This window comes from Typopeltis vanoorti, chromosome 20, assembly GCF_054136105.1.
Source record: "Typopeltis vanoorti isolate ZY-2024b chromosome 20, IOZ_Tvanoo_1.0, whole genome shotgun sequence".
NCBI classification, from domain to species: domain Eukaryota; kingdom Metazoa; phylum Arthropoda; class Arachnida; order Uropygi; family Thelyphonidae; genus Typopeltis; species Typopeltis vanoorti.
The window spans coordinates 108,235,821-108,251,046 of record NC_143568.1 but is presented as its reverse complement, the minus strand read 5'-3'; the positions used below and the strand labels follow the sequence as shown (position 1 = coordinate 108,251,046).

The 15,226-nt window shown below is 38.3% G+C and overlaps 1 protein-coding gene across 1 annotated transcript in view; it reads right to left on the bottom strand.

The window, feature by feature from the left end:
* Nucleotides 1–1,140: 1,140 nt before the first annotated feature.
* LOC150095774 (LHFPL tetraspan subfamily member 7 protein-like) overlaps nucleotides 1,141–15,226 on the bottom strand; it is a 46,408-nt gene continuing 32,322 nt past the window's right edge. Inside the window, exons 2-3 of the mRNA XM_090409955.1 lie at nucleotides 10,650–10,919; nucleotides 1,141–1,308 (exon numbers count right to left, since the gene is read on the bottom strand). Coding sequence (XP_090266081.1) covers nucleotides 10,693–10,919 — 227 coding nt within the window. The 3' untranslated portion in view covers nucleotides 1,141–1,308; nucleotides 10,650–10,692. The remainder of the gene's footprint in view (nucleotides 1,309–10,649; nucleotides 10,920–15,226) is intronic.

The window sequence follows — 15,226 nt, the reverse complement described above, 5'->3', positions numbered from 1 at the left end:
AGCAGAGCACGTGCGTGTTGCCTCGCCGAGCAAAACCACGGCATCCTGTATTGTTTTATAGCTTCATTATGTTTTAACAACAGCCCCAAAAAAACTCTTACATTTTAGTCTGTAAATCTGACGTCAGTAATAATCGCGATCACAGTCTATAATTCAGAGCAAAACAAGAAATAACTTTGGTTTAAGAAGAATGTTGGATGTGGTCTCTCCCTGAAAAAGTTGATTTCTTGTAATTAGTTTTGCTACACCTTAAGTGACATAATTTGCATAAGAATGCGATATCGAAATTTATATACACAAAGGCCATTAAGATTCGAAGTACTTCTCCTTGAAGATCAAATACCGGTCTCAAAACATAACACAAACAGGAGTTGATATCATTTACTTAAATTAACAAAATTGTCTTTAAAAAAATATAAGTAGTCACGCTAAACAGCATGTGAGTGAGGTAAGGATTTGATACTTCAGAAATTACTCTAATGGAACCAAACATAGAATATTTTAGGACGTTTTAGGGTGGAATATGAGTATATCCCAAGGACCTTGCGACTGGTTAGTTCACCTTTAGTGGAAATGTCTTCCTAGGTGCATCGCAAAAGGTGCATCGTTTCGAGGCCCTCTCCGTGTCACGTGTTTATCTCTCTAAATGTATGTTTGTAGATCTATTTGTAGACACAAAGTACCCGATTTGTTTTTGCACAATATTTATTCAAAATAATCCCACAGAAGTTTTCTGATACAAAAATAAACGTAATTTTGTAATACACACATTAATCAATCTTTATGCATGGTTTAATATGTCCATAATCCCACGTATTGAACAATAAACTGTTGATAAAGCACCGTTTACTTTTATACAGAGAATTTTCAAGTAGAAATATGTTATGTCGCTTAGAGCGTTAGTATTTAATAGAACAAAAAAACACAATGATACACAGTTATTCGTTTCCAAAAGGATTTTATTTTCAAAGTGTACATCAAATGATGGTAGAAAGAATGCATAAAAAGACACATTATATAAAAGTATCAAGCATGTCGATGTCCGATGTCTTCCTGGTGAATGCAAATCGCGAAACGAGAGTTTTTGTACAGGTCCTTCAAAGATTGAAGACTAGAATGTTCTACAGCTTGCTGGGTTTGTTTCTGTCTGTTTTACAGCCAAACCACAACAGCAGCTTTCAGGTATGAAGTGAATGGTTGGGATAAATTACTGTCCAGTGATCATTGCGAAATAGTTTTTTTTTTTTTCCTTAAAAATGTTTCTTAATGATCACAGTTCTTCCAGTTCATTTACAGATGTTTTTATTTCTGCTGAAAGAAACAAAAAATAATAATTAGAAATTTGTATTTTATGAATTGATTAAGTTTCGTGTGGATCAGACCATGTCGATTATTTGAAAAAACGATTTCGTCACCAGGGGAAAAAGTGGCGCTACTAATGCGTGATCGATGTCAGTAAGTGGTAATTACACTCTTCAAACGCAAATGGCGTTTTCAAGAGAATTTTTAAAACATACCTCAAATGATAGTTTTCGGATGGTGAATGTGATTTCTTCTTTGGGAATACAGATCCTGGACGAAGCATCTTTCATTCTGCATAAACACCATCAGATGCAATAATCAACAGTGCTAGTTGAGTTGGACAGCTTCCAACCTTAAACTGCTTCTAGACTGTTAAAGATACCAAGCAATTTTATAAAGTTGGTTTTGATCCTTTTTTCCCAAGTAAGTCAAGTTTGCGCTGCACGTAGTCCAAGTCTGAGGCAACTCGTGGTAAAGGTGGAGTAAGCTCCGATCACTTTCCTTGGTATTTTCCCCTAATGCAAAGCACATCCCCTTGCGGAGATGTATGATGCTATGAATTAAAGGCAAGGGCCACTGCCCAGACATTTTTTGGGTCTGGCTCCTACTGATGAGACCTCAATAAAGGTGGAAACCCGTAAATTGCTGAGACTATACGCATTTCAAAAGAATGTGTAGAATAAACCAACAATTTTAATAAACGAATTTTATTACACAAAACAAACATTCACAATTATTAATGTTATTAAACAATAATTATTAAATATTACACAAATATTATTAAAAGAAAAGTAAGGAATTTTTACTTTTAGCAAACAAACATTCACTTTCCTCAATTATTTTTGTGGTGATATCTTGGAAGTCTCACTTTTTTCTTTCAAGATCAAATCAATATATTTTAGATCCGTGGTCGCGGGGACACTAAATGGCGTAGGGCCTATAAGCCAGTGCCTACTCTGCCTAATTGATAATCCGGAACTACAAACTCCACACCCTAATCAAGTATTGACAGCAGTGATTCTCAGGAGGATCAACTGCATCTGCTATGCATGTTTATTTGCTTTTACAGCACTTGAATACCATTAAAGAGAAGCATTCGTATGAATTGTTTTTATGCCTAAAAGTGTGAACAGCCTTGCCACGAAATTTCGCTTTTTCTTATTTGGATATGCAAGAATGAATATTAAAAAATTATATTATGGACCCAACCATAATTTTTATATATTTAGCTATAAAATATGAATGGATCTATAATATTCTACATTATAGAAACTCAATTTTGTTCAAATTACAATATTTTAACTTTATACTTTAGTATTAAATTATGCACCTACTGGAAGTTAACATATGATACATTTAACTGTCTGACAAAAATGAGAATTTATGGGTACCACACAACTCACTCTCTTCTTTTTAAGTCCTTTAACGGTTGACACAGCGATATTGGCCAGATCATTAAATTAAAGCCTCACCTAGCCATCAAGAAACTGCAAGAAAACCTACTGCTAATCGAACAATATTTCTCCAAATGGCAACTCCAAGTGAATCCTCGGAAGAGCGTAGCCGTCTTATTCTCTAGAAGATCAGTGCTTCCTAAAGAAGATATTCTCCTATTTAACACAAAAATTCAGTGGAAAACAGTGATCAAATATCTTGGTGTAGTACTGGACAGAAAACTGATTTTCAACTCCCATATCAAGACTCTTTGTGCAAACACATCCAAAACCATAGCCCAGCTCTACCCGTTAATTAACAGAAACAGTAAGCTGAGCACCAGAGTCAAATTTCTCATATACAAACTGATGGTTCGTCCAATACTCACCTACGCTTCACCGTCCTGGAGCCATACTTCAAACTCGAATATTATCAAATTACAACGCATTCAGAACAAGTGTCTTAGAATGATCCTGGACTCTCCATGGTTCATCCGAACTGTCCAACTGCACTGGGACACGGAGGTCCCCTATATTTATACTTTCATGCAGACTATAGCAACCAAATTCTTCTCAAAAGCAACTGTGCACCCTAACAGACTGATCCAACTGGCTGCTGACTATGATGCAATGGACTATTCTAAGCACAAAAGACCTAAAGCCATCCTCCACCCCAACACTGAGGATTAATCACCTAGCCCACTCAGGGCGAGCAATTAGCTCATAAACTTTCTCAACTCACAGTCTCTATTAAGATAGCCGGGAATATGAAAAGCTTTTGCTTCACCCGTTAAGTCAGTAATGTTAATAGTTGATAGAATTTGTAGGTTAAGATTATTCATTTTGATTTGGGTGATCATTTTTCATTTTCGACTCGCGTGTTAGTGTTTCGTGTATTATTGATGGTGAATTGTGAATTTGATTGATACGTTTTTTGGCGATTTATGCTTATTCATTAGTAATAGTAGTTAATTGCTTGCTACCATAAACAAATACTTTATTTTTCCATAGTGGTTTATCTAGGTAAGCCAATTGAAATTACGAGGGCGATACGCTAGGCCTACTGCCGCTAGTATCGCCATTGTTTCATATCTTGTAATCATAAGCAACTGTCTATTTGCTATGGTGACAAGGCATGTCCTGCTCCACAGAACAGACTTTGGGGCCAAACATGGAGGCACCGTATAAAGAACTAAATTTCAAAGAACTTCTGGCTATCTTCAAGCATCTAGGCAATCTACTGCACAATAAATGGCCAGGAAAAGTCGTCATTCATCAAATAGAAGAGGTTGATTCAGATGACTCTCAACTCTCTGAATTTCTTCCCAGTATCCATCAAGATAGCACCAGCGTAATAGAAACAACTGCTGATGACAATTCCCTTGCAGATCACAGCGATTATCAGGAGGTTCGCGCTCGCAAAACTGCAGCCTCTGAACCACCCAAAGCGGATCAAATGGAAGAAGACGGTCCAGACCCGGACTCTCCTACCTCCTCAAGGGAAAAGATACCTCCGGTTATTCTGCGAGAAAATAAAAAATGGATGTCCTTAAGGACTATGATGTCCAATTTAAAGATTTCAAACAGTCAAGAAAAGAATGTCTCAGAAGGTATTCAAATACAGCCCTGCTTAGTGATGGATTATCGAAGGTTGACTGGTGAATTGGATGCCAAAGGTATACAGTATCACGCCTTTTCACTAGGATCAGAAAGAAACCTCAAGGTAGTAATCAGAGGTGTCTCGGAAGACGTATCCATAGAAGAAGTGGTTGTGGATCTACACCACCAACACCTACCACCCGTTAAGGTCAGTAGAATGACCAAAAAAGACAAGACTCCAATGCCACTGGTTCTAATTGAGATCAGTCAAGCTTATAAGCACATATATGATCTGACATCCATCTATGGACTAAAAAACTATAGAATTACTAAGAAAAAGAGCTTCAACAGGGCAGTGCCACAGATGTCAAAGATTTCGCCATGCCCAGAAGATGTGCAGGGATGAATTCAGATGCCTAAAATGTGGGGTCGCCCACCCAACAAATACATGCACTAAACCAAAATCTACTCCGGCTAAATGTGCCAATTGTGGCGGTCCTCACACTGCCAATTACAAAGGATGCGGTCACAATCCAAGAAATAGAAAATCAGAAGCAGAAACATTTTCTTCCTCATTCACCACACCTATGTCAGAGACTGCTTCACAGTTTCCTGAAGTTCAATATAAAAGGTCAGACGTCCTTCAGACAAAGCCAGAGGTTCCCGAAAGAGTAACTCCGCAACAGCAATCTAGGACATATGCGGATGTAACTCGTCCTAAACGGTCATCCCCTGAACAGACAACACCACACACAAATCTGGCAGCTATCGTTACCTCTTCTCTCGCAAATATGCTGTTGGATTTTAGCAGATCCAACCCTTCACAAAGTTCTACTAACAGATTTCTAAAGGACACCCAAGCCATAATCTCAGCGCTCACTTATGAACAATAACAAATTAAAACCAGAATCTCTAGAGATCACTTCGTGGAACGCAAACGGCCTGAGTAAGATTTTAGAACTTCGAAATTTCGTCCAAAGCCATCAGCCAGATGTCCTTTTACTAAATGAGACGCACCTAAGACCTTCAGACAACCCCAAAATTTGTGGATACCAACTGTACAGAGCTGATAGACTGTCCCGCAGAGGAGGAGGCACGGCAATTTTCATTAAAAATTTCATCTCTCATCACTCCATAAACATCCCTCCTACCACCAACGTCGAGGTCACCGGCATTGAGATTCTCACGAGTTCTGTCGGCAAATTAAAAATCTTCGCAGCATATCATCCTCCACAAAAATCATTACTCTCCTCGGATTTGAACGCCTTATTCGATACCGGAGAGCCTATCATTGTGGCAGGTGATTTAAATGCCAAGCATTCTACCTGGAATAGCCGTTCCACCAACAAAAAATGGACAGATACTACAGAACTAGGCTGGTTTCAACAACCTTCACGTAACAGGTCCCGCTGACCCCATCCATCACAACACTTATGGTCGGGCTGATGTGTTGGACATAGCCATATTGCAGCACATCAGACTCCAGTACAATTTAATGACGATTAACGATCTGTCATCAGACCGTAACCCAATACGGTTAAAATTGGGAAACCTTGAAAAATTATCCCCCCCCCTCACTCATTCATTCCTTGGGAAAGGCTCTCCAAGGTATTCCCGAAATACATGGGTCCTGTTCCCATCATTAAATCAATAGAGAAAATTGAAACAGCTGTCAAAAATCTAACAGAACAGATTAAAGCAGCCTGTGCAACAGTTACTACCCCTGCAACTACCCGCAAGTCCATGCACTTGCCAGAAGATATTATGAATCTGATTAGAGAAAAAAATAAGGCCAGAAAAAGATATCACAACACCAGGGCGCCGCAAGACAAACGAATCTTGAACAGGTTCAACTCTACAGTGAGAGATGCCCTTGCAGCCCATAGAACTCAACTATGGGAAGAAAAACTGACCTCCATCTCTACTGATAACCACTCCATATGAAATCTCATCCGAAAGATTAAAAACAGAAATAAACCTCTTCCCCCCCTCCTCCAAACAGATTCAGGTCTCATCCACACTGATGCTGATAAAGCTGAAGCAACAGCAAATCATCTTGAAAAACAATTTAAACATGCATACGATCACCTCGATTTTAACCCTATATACAAGATCCACGGTAACGTCATATATTCCTCTCAAATTGCACCCACCTCACCTGTGAAATATATGTTATTATTAAGAAGTCCAAGAACAAAAAGGCTCCTGGACCCGATGGTATCTCTAACAAAGTAATAAAGCTTCTACCACGTAGAGCTATTGTCCATCTGACAAATATAATTAACTCCATCCTTCACTACAAACATTTCCCTTCCTACTGGAAACTGGCGGACATAATACCGATCCATAAACCTGGAAAGGATCCCAGATTGCCTCAAAATTACAGACCAATCAGCTTCGTCTCAAATCTCGGCAAAATTGCCTAGAAGGTAATTCTTATCAGACTCCAAGATTCAGTACTCCGATTAAATATCCTGCCTGAGGAGCAGTTTGGCTTCCGACAATCGCATAGCACCACGCAACAAATACACAGATTGGTGGAACACATCATCACGGGTTTTAACTGGCGTCAATGCACCGGAGATGTTTTCCTTGACATAGCCAGTGCATTTGACAAGGTTTGGCATTATGGTTCGCTATACGAACTGATATCATCTGGTGTACCAATCGACACAAATGTCCCCTGTATTTACACTTCCATGTAGACTACAGCAATCAAATTCTTCTCAAAAGCATCTATGCACCCTAACAAACTGATCCAACTGGCTGCAGATTATGACGCAATGGATCATTTCAAACATAAAAGACTTAAAGCCATCCTAAACTTCAACACTGAGGACTAATCTCCTAGCCCACTCAGGGCGAGCAATTAGCTCATAAACTTTCTCCACTCACAGTTTCTCTCAAGATAGCCGGGAATATGAAAAGCTTTTGCTTCACCCCTTAGGTCAGTAAAGTTGATATTTGATAGAATTAGTAGGATATTTTGAACTTCATTCTATTTTTTGACTGTCGCTGTTCCAAATTTTGTGGTTTTGCCAAATGGAAGTAAGATATATAGTTCGCCCACCGATTTGAGGTCCCTCGACACTTCTGCGCATGTCAGAAAAAGGAGAATCCATTCCGATAATAGGGTAATCAGTCTGTCTTCTGGGATGTAATAATAAACAAACTCAGTTTGTTTATTATTACAGGTCGGAAAATTTAGCTTTTCTTTTACGAACATTGTTGTTTTTAAAGTGTAACTATTTTGCTTGTATAACATTTGGAAAAATGTACGTAGAGTGTTAATACCTGCAAATACTGCGTTCTACATAAAACAATGTCACTTCGCTCCATGATAAGTTTCCTTTTATTCTGGGACTTTTTAAAACAAAATCCGATTTCATGAAGTATTTTCCTTAAAGTTTCTCTTTTCCAAGGAAAATTAATTTTTTCTTTAAGCACAGGAATCAATTTCGGAACAGTTGGCACTCTTTTCTCGAATACGTAAAATTCGTGAATAGCTCTTCTTATAACGTCTACATCAAAATCATTCAAAGCTACGGTTTCGATGGTTTTCTTTCTCTGACGCAGTTTTTTAGGAGATTTAAATTTTGGCCTACCTTCACCTTTTGATTCCCTACGAATTCTTTTAACAGTCGACCCCGATACGCCCGCAATTGCACTTGCACGTTTTATGACTTGAGAAAGGGGAACAAGAAGACGGCCTTCTGACGATTCTTTTTCGCAGAATGTCAGCACATTATTCAATATTCTTTTGCAAGAGCTACTGAAACGTGTAACAATAGAACTTGTGGACTGTACTGGATCCATCATACAAATTAATAATAAAAAAATAATGCAAAAAGAGAACAACAAAAATCAAGCTAGTACTAGTACGTGATTTCGCATGTTGGCGACCAATTCGTACGTTCTTCATTTCTTTCTCCCCTTCAGCATGAATCGACTATTCTTGGCATCAAGCGAAGAAGGGATCTAGAAATGGTGGGCGAACTATATCCCCCCCCCCCCACACACACACACTCTACCACAACGCAAAAGAATTCTATAATTGGGAATCACTGCACTGATGAAATGTTTTAACGCAGAAGATTGCGAAATGTCTTTTGGATATCCTTTCTAGGATTATCGTAGTTCAAATTAATAAAAAATAAATTTAAATATCAGTCAAAAGGCTTTTTGCTACGACTAGCAAAATTTTAAATTTACGTTTAGATTTCAGTTAATGCATATCGATCACGTGAGTTCTACAGTAAAATTTGAAGCTTTGGTTATAGCGATGTTTTGTGGACTTCATGCTGTAGAAGCAAATAAATTGTAACGTGTTTTTATCACGCGAGAAATTAATGTGAGTTACGAGATAAAGGGCCACGACTGCTTAATCGTTTCACACTCAGACACATTTTTGTATTTTCTTCTTGTTTTCGAATAATATAGCCTAAACTAAATGTCCTGAAAGGCGCAGTATAATATAAATATTAGGGACACTAAGGGGAGAAAAGGCTTAAATATATAATTTTTTTAATATCCCGTGCATAGTTGAGTTTTGAATAAAGACAAAAATAGAGATTCACTTGAAAGGATAAAAGAAAGTTGAATAATCGTAGATAGGGACACTACACTGGTGTTGCACCACCTTTAGACTTGAACTACGTTCAGGCGCAAACTTAACTGTTTGCTTACTTGGGATTAGGAGTGAAATAACCAAGTTTATAAAATCACTTGGTAACCCTAATATACATTATTCCCAAGGTAAAAAAACTTATTTACACACACACACACACACACACACATATATATATATATCAAACTAAAATTTGAGGCTGTGGCTTTGCTGGTTCAAATGCTCCGTGGGAAAAAAAAAGTTTCTCGAATAAAAATTCTAGAAAGAATTTAAAAATATTTATTAACTAAGATGTCCAAACAAATCGGTTTACGCTAAAAATCAAAGACAAAACAATTTACTGGTTTCAATAAAACAAATATAAAAAAATGTGTTTTCTTTTATTAATATTATTATTAATATTGCGTTCACCTAAGGGAGTCCAACTACTCCCCTACAACTCACCGTCTCCCTTAATTTTACAACTGCCATCAACACGCAGCGCCATCTACCTCCAACCATCACCACTAATATATATTGTTTGCAAAACTGTGTTCTCATGGCTAATTTGCTTGTACGTGGAATTAAAAATCCGAGATTCCGGGGGGGGGGGTGGAACCCTGCTACCTCCAAATGAGATCGGCTACGTCACCTTCAGTTAAGGTCAGAAGCAACGAGATGGCGGCACTTGTCTTTCTCTCTTCACTGGAGACGGTTTAAATTTAGTGATATCTTTGGACCGGTTATCTGCGATTGGCTACTGACACTCAGCCTTTCTGAGAGTTTATGCACCGAGTATACAATGCTCCCCCCCCCCTCCTGGATCCAGCATTTTTTAAATTTCAAATATCGTCTTATATACTGACATCTATGGTATTTGTTATCATTATTGTAAAATTGACAGCACATTTAAAATTTTTCCCTCATAACTAACATGTTTGCACCCACTAACAAGGTAAGGGCTTATTCAAGTAATAAAAACTGATCTTTAATTTAGAAGTTGTTTAGATTGTCTTTCTTCTCGATAACGCCATTTTTTGAATCATGATCTAGAAACAATTCAGTAACAAGAGACTGTTGTGCGTTCCACTTTAGTCTCGTTAGACTGCAACCTCTAACCCAGGCCTTTTTATCAGTTAGTTCCAGACTTAGTTGACTTTCTGGAGCAGATAGATTTAATCCTGTAATTCAGGAAAATGTATCTTAGGACTCACTACTTCAGACTAGAAGTGTCAAGGATTAGAATCATGCGAATCCTGCTGCTTTCTGCTTGACGCTCACCCCGGTGCCTCTAAAATGATCGGTTGCTATGGGCTCCAATTTCGGGGATGGTAACTGCTACCTACCGATTTCCAAATTTTTTTTTTTATAATTAGAACTCGTGATGATTAAAAAGCGAGTTAGAGGATTTATATATTTACTATTTGTTTAAAGAACTCAGAATTGACCTCTTAATTGTTAGCCTATAAATTAATATTCGTGTTATTATCAATAGAATAAAATAAAATTATTAATTTGCACTAAAGGAGTGTCGGATCAGGGCTCTGGCTCAGTAAGTAGAGACTACTTAAACTCAGGTAAAAATCCATTAAAAAAAATTTATACGGCATCTTTTTTTAAATATAATATAATGTGAATTGAGATGGTGATTGAGTACAAACAAGTTAATTATTGTAATGGAAAAAAGCATATAAAACGAAGTTACGTACCTTTGTTTTCCTTAGCCAAAACATGCCCAGGAATTGTCCCTTTTCATATGTCTGTCCAGTAGCAAGGACTGTACACATTGTACGCCGTAAAATGCGCCAGCAGCGGGCAATAGTAGGCTAAGACCGTCCCTGTAATTGCCGCCATATATGCCCACCCGAATCGACACTTCCCGGGAGAATAAACATCAGCACCTGTGCCGCAGTGGAGACGAGTGAATGAAGAACCTAAGATGAGGGGATAAAGCAACAAGGCTGCCGTCTGGAGGACTACTGCAAAAAATAAAATTAAAATTAAAATGTCAGTTCCACAGAAAATTCTCATTACTATATATTAAACTTAAGGGAACAAAATAGATGGTTGCTTCCAGTGGGGCATTTTATAGCAGAAATGGCATTGGACTTATAATTACTTACTCAAAATTGTCAGTTTTTTTTGTCACGTGTATTTAAATTACCCTAACGATATTGCAAAGAAGTGTTCCAAGGAGTAAACCAAAGCACCTGAAAAAAATTACTTCAAACTTTGCCTGAGATCGGCTAACTCAGTTCAAGTATAGCCAACGCACAACCAGAAATTTGCAAATATTCTTGGATATATTCGAAGATTAGCATTTAGAAATACGAAGATAAAGGCTGTGGCCAGCTGGAATTTTTTTTATGACTCCCATCAAAGAAAGGTGAGTAAAGTTAAATCCAATAGTATATTATTACCATAAGGAATTTTTCTGGTTTTTATTATATTCTAGTACAAAATTTAGACAACTATATGTGTAACCTAAGAGCAGCAATTTTAAACAGCATTTAAATTTTTTACATTTTAAACCTGAAACTGGATCTTTTTAAATACTAGTATGCAAAAACCAATAATTTATACAATTATTTGGAACAGAACTTCCTCATTTCTGTGGGAAAATAAATACTCTTTGATTAGAGTTTTGTATTTGTTTGGATTAGTTTCATTTCTTGTTGTTAAAGGAAGTGTGTTGAATACTTTTGGCGCTAAGTAAGTATGATGTTTGTGTGTTGCTTCTTTATTTGCTTTTGGAACTAAATATTTTAGGCCCTTATGTCTACTAAGAAAAGCATCTTGTTTGATATTTAAGTATTATTCTTTGTCGTTTTTCATGAATAGCCTTATAAGGATTCATCTTCCTTTTCGTCTACCCCGTTATCTACAGAGGACAGTGTAAGGATAAGGTGTTATTGAGCTGTATAAAGCTCTGATCATGGCAGGAGGGTAACAGCAATAGCCGATCCTCAGTTAGAACTTCATTGGCTACAGCATTGCCATCTATTACCCTCCCAGGGTACCCATTTTAATCGCCTCGTACGACATGCATGAGCTACATTGGGGCTATTTTTATCCCGGCCACCACACGAATACATCTTATGAATAATAGTACCCTAGACGTATAAATATCTAAGGGGTAGTATGTTTACTGTGGTGTATTTATTACACATTGCAGTATCCTTGTATTTGTTTTTAGTTATGATTGAATTACTTTTTTGTGAATCGAAAGTAAAAGGTTGCTAACAGTGCGCAAATATCTTCATCCTGGGTAACAATTCAAGAACAAAAAGTCTGTATGGCCCCAGATAGCAACCAATACCTCATCTTGGATCCAAATGCCAATGCTGGTATCCTGGATGCTCACGCTAACAACAACATCGACAAAAAATAAATCACATAAAACACTTGTAATATTCGATCCACTGTATTGAGAAGGCGCCATCTATCTGTCATGTATGGAGATGTTTCCAATATATCCGATTAGGTTTGTACTTCGATTGTAGTTTTGATGAGGAGTGTGGGGGGTGACACTTTTTCAAGCGTTTCTTATACAGTAGTTCTTATAGATATCTTTGGAAAGTATTCCATTAGCGTTTGCTTTTTAATCGTCAGAAACCAATCCGCGAAACTCCCTTATAACTTTCATTATGTGCAAATGAACTGTCGAAGACGTGATCATGATTAAAATACGACTTTAATCGCGTGGGAATCCAACGTAGTCCAAAACGCTGGAACTGAAATGCGTTCGGTGGAATTTACCAAACAGTATCTGACGGAGTGTTCGCTATCAACCCAGCGAGGAACGGGAATGCCTCACCTCGGATTCAATGGAAGTTTATCCCCCGTAATCCAATGGGGGGAGGGGGGTACCATTACAGAAACCCGACTCGCACAATTAAGAAAGCCGTCTGAATCCTCCCACCACCGAGTTTCTTAATTTATCAAGTTCGGCATCCGGGATTTAATTAGTAATTAAAGCAGCGCGTGGGCACCAGCATGTTAAGCATACTTCGATGCGGGGAAACGAAGCCAGAGCAACAAGAGAGAGGGGGAAGCGCCAGAGAAAGTCAACGCCTCCTCCCCACCCCCTTCTTTTATTCATTGTCTCACTTGCGTGGGCAAAATACGTGAATAAGTACGGCACTCATGCCGAAAGCTTTTTTTTGTGTGTGTGTGTGTGTGTGTGTGTGTGTTGTTCGGTAGCACGTGGAATTCTGTCTTTTTGATGGCCACAGGAAGGGTCGGATGCAGGGAGAGCGAAAGAGTGCATTTTATACGGACGGAGTTCCGTCAATCTGATCGATACTTTTAATTCAGCGGAACACAAACTTGCGACGTTCATTTTCTGATCATTTCCACAACCCGATTTTGCATAATTTCCCAAAGAAATCGCTTCGATGATCGCAGTAACATTTTTATATCTAACTTTGTTGGATTTGACGAATATCGCTTAGGCTATGCAATATTTGTTGCTCCGCATGAGATCGGCTGACTTACCTTCATTTGAAAAGTCTACCTTAAGATTCTTTGCATCTTAGGATTCAAAGTCTGATCTTTCCATCCAAAAGATCAGTCGTTCCCCAGTACGACCTTCGTCCAAAATATATATTTTCTATAATTCGCAATACTTCAAAAATCATCTCACATTTTAAAAAATACGAGAGTTAGCCGATAGTTTTTTTTTTTTTTTTTTTTTTTTTTTTTTTTTTTTTTTTTTTTTAGTCATCCTTAAACCCGATGTTTATTTGTAGACTCCACATTGTAAAAATTATAAAATTCAGTGCGATATCGTCTACATTTTGATTCATATTTCACGACTGAATTAAAACAATGGAACCATAGCTAAGCGGAGGTGGACATCACAATAGGGTTAGTTATAACTGTGCATTTAGGGATGAATACGAATTTACTTGACATCAACGAAGCTCACCTTCTATTTTAGGTCAACAATGTTCTGATTAAGGACAAACCCGAGACGGCTGTGGGACGAAGGCAATTATTGGCCATCCCTCGCTAACGAGAGAAGCCTCGGAAGAAAAAAAAAAAATTACTGCGCCCCGTTTATTTACAAGCGTTGGCTTCTCTGTGTCGGATCATCTCGCGTGAGACCATTAACGCCTTCTCCCCCGCACGAGTCGTTGATGGAAAGATGAGGAAGTCCGAGCCGGCGTGACACGTGACCCTGATACATGTGGTTGTTGACAACGCAGTCGTGAACGCGTATCCGGCGAAAGTGAAGACGCGACATATGGGACTAATCCCCCACGCAAACCCTGCTGGAGAGGTTGGACTCGTTTCAGACTTCCGGCCTTGTTTGCTCCGCGCGCGTTCACAGCGGTCGGATCGCGAGGAAGTTCGCCTTTTCCGATTGTTCCCACAGGAGTCAAAGCGAAGCTTTTTCGTCTCACTGTTTATTTCTAGTAGTGCACCAGGAGGGCACACACATGTGCACGAGTGATGCCCCTGGGACTGGGTGGTCTTCGGCACAAGAGAAATATCTTTATAATTGGGGAAACGGTTTCGGGTTGAAAGATCAAAAAAAAAAAAAAAATTCCGAATGATATTTTTTTTTCTGAATGTAGATCGTAGCATGTCCTTTTTATTACCTTCAAGATGTTGTCCATCTTTATAACGTGGTGAAAATCTCCATTTAAACTTCCATTCCCAATTCTAGGCTTAGCGCAGACATTTTGAATTTTCTTTTACTGCAACACGTGGGAAAGTTTTCCGATTTCGAACAGTTCTACATGGTCATTCGCATTGAGGATTCGCTCCAAACTTGGTAGAATGTTCAGGGAACAAACTGTAAAATGGAGATGATTGAATTCACTAATCGAAGGAGATTGACACCTTTTTATTCATATTAATTTCAATCATATGAACAGCAAGGCTCTTCTAGGCCTACTTTTACGACCCTCAAGACGTTTCGAAAAACTTCACCAAGGAAACATAAACTGAAAAACAAAGCAATAATCACTCACACAACACAATTTTAAAAATCGACTCTTACATGTGACCTTCAAGTGTGTTTTCCAACTCTTTTGCAATAAGCTTCAGATGTCTTGGATTTCCAAGCAGTCATTTGTTTGAGATTTGAAGATGACACCTTTCTGATTCTTCAAGCTTGCTGTAGCGTGTTTCAACAGCGATGCTGCTTAGTTGACGTACAAAGTACTGATTTTTCTTTCCCTGGAGGTTCAATATCGCTCACGTGCCCTTGAAGAGAAGCAAGTTTCCCTACCCTTTAGTGCATGGTTTTGAGTACCCAAAAGACAGGCAGATGATT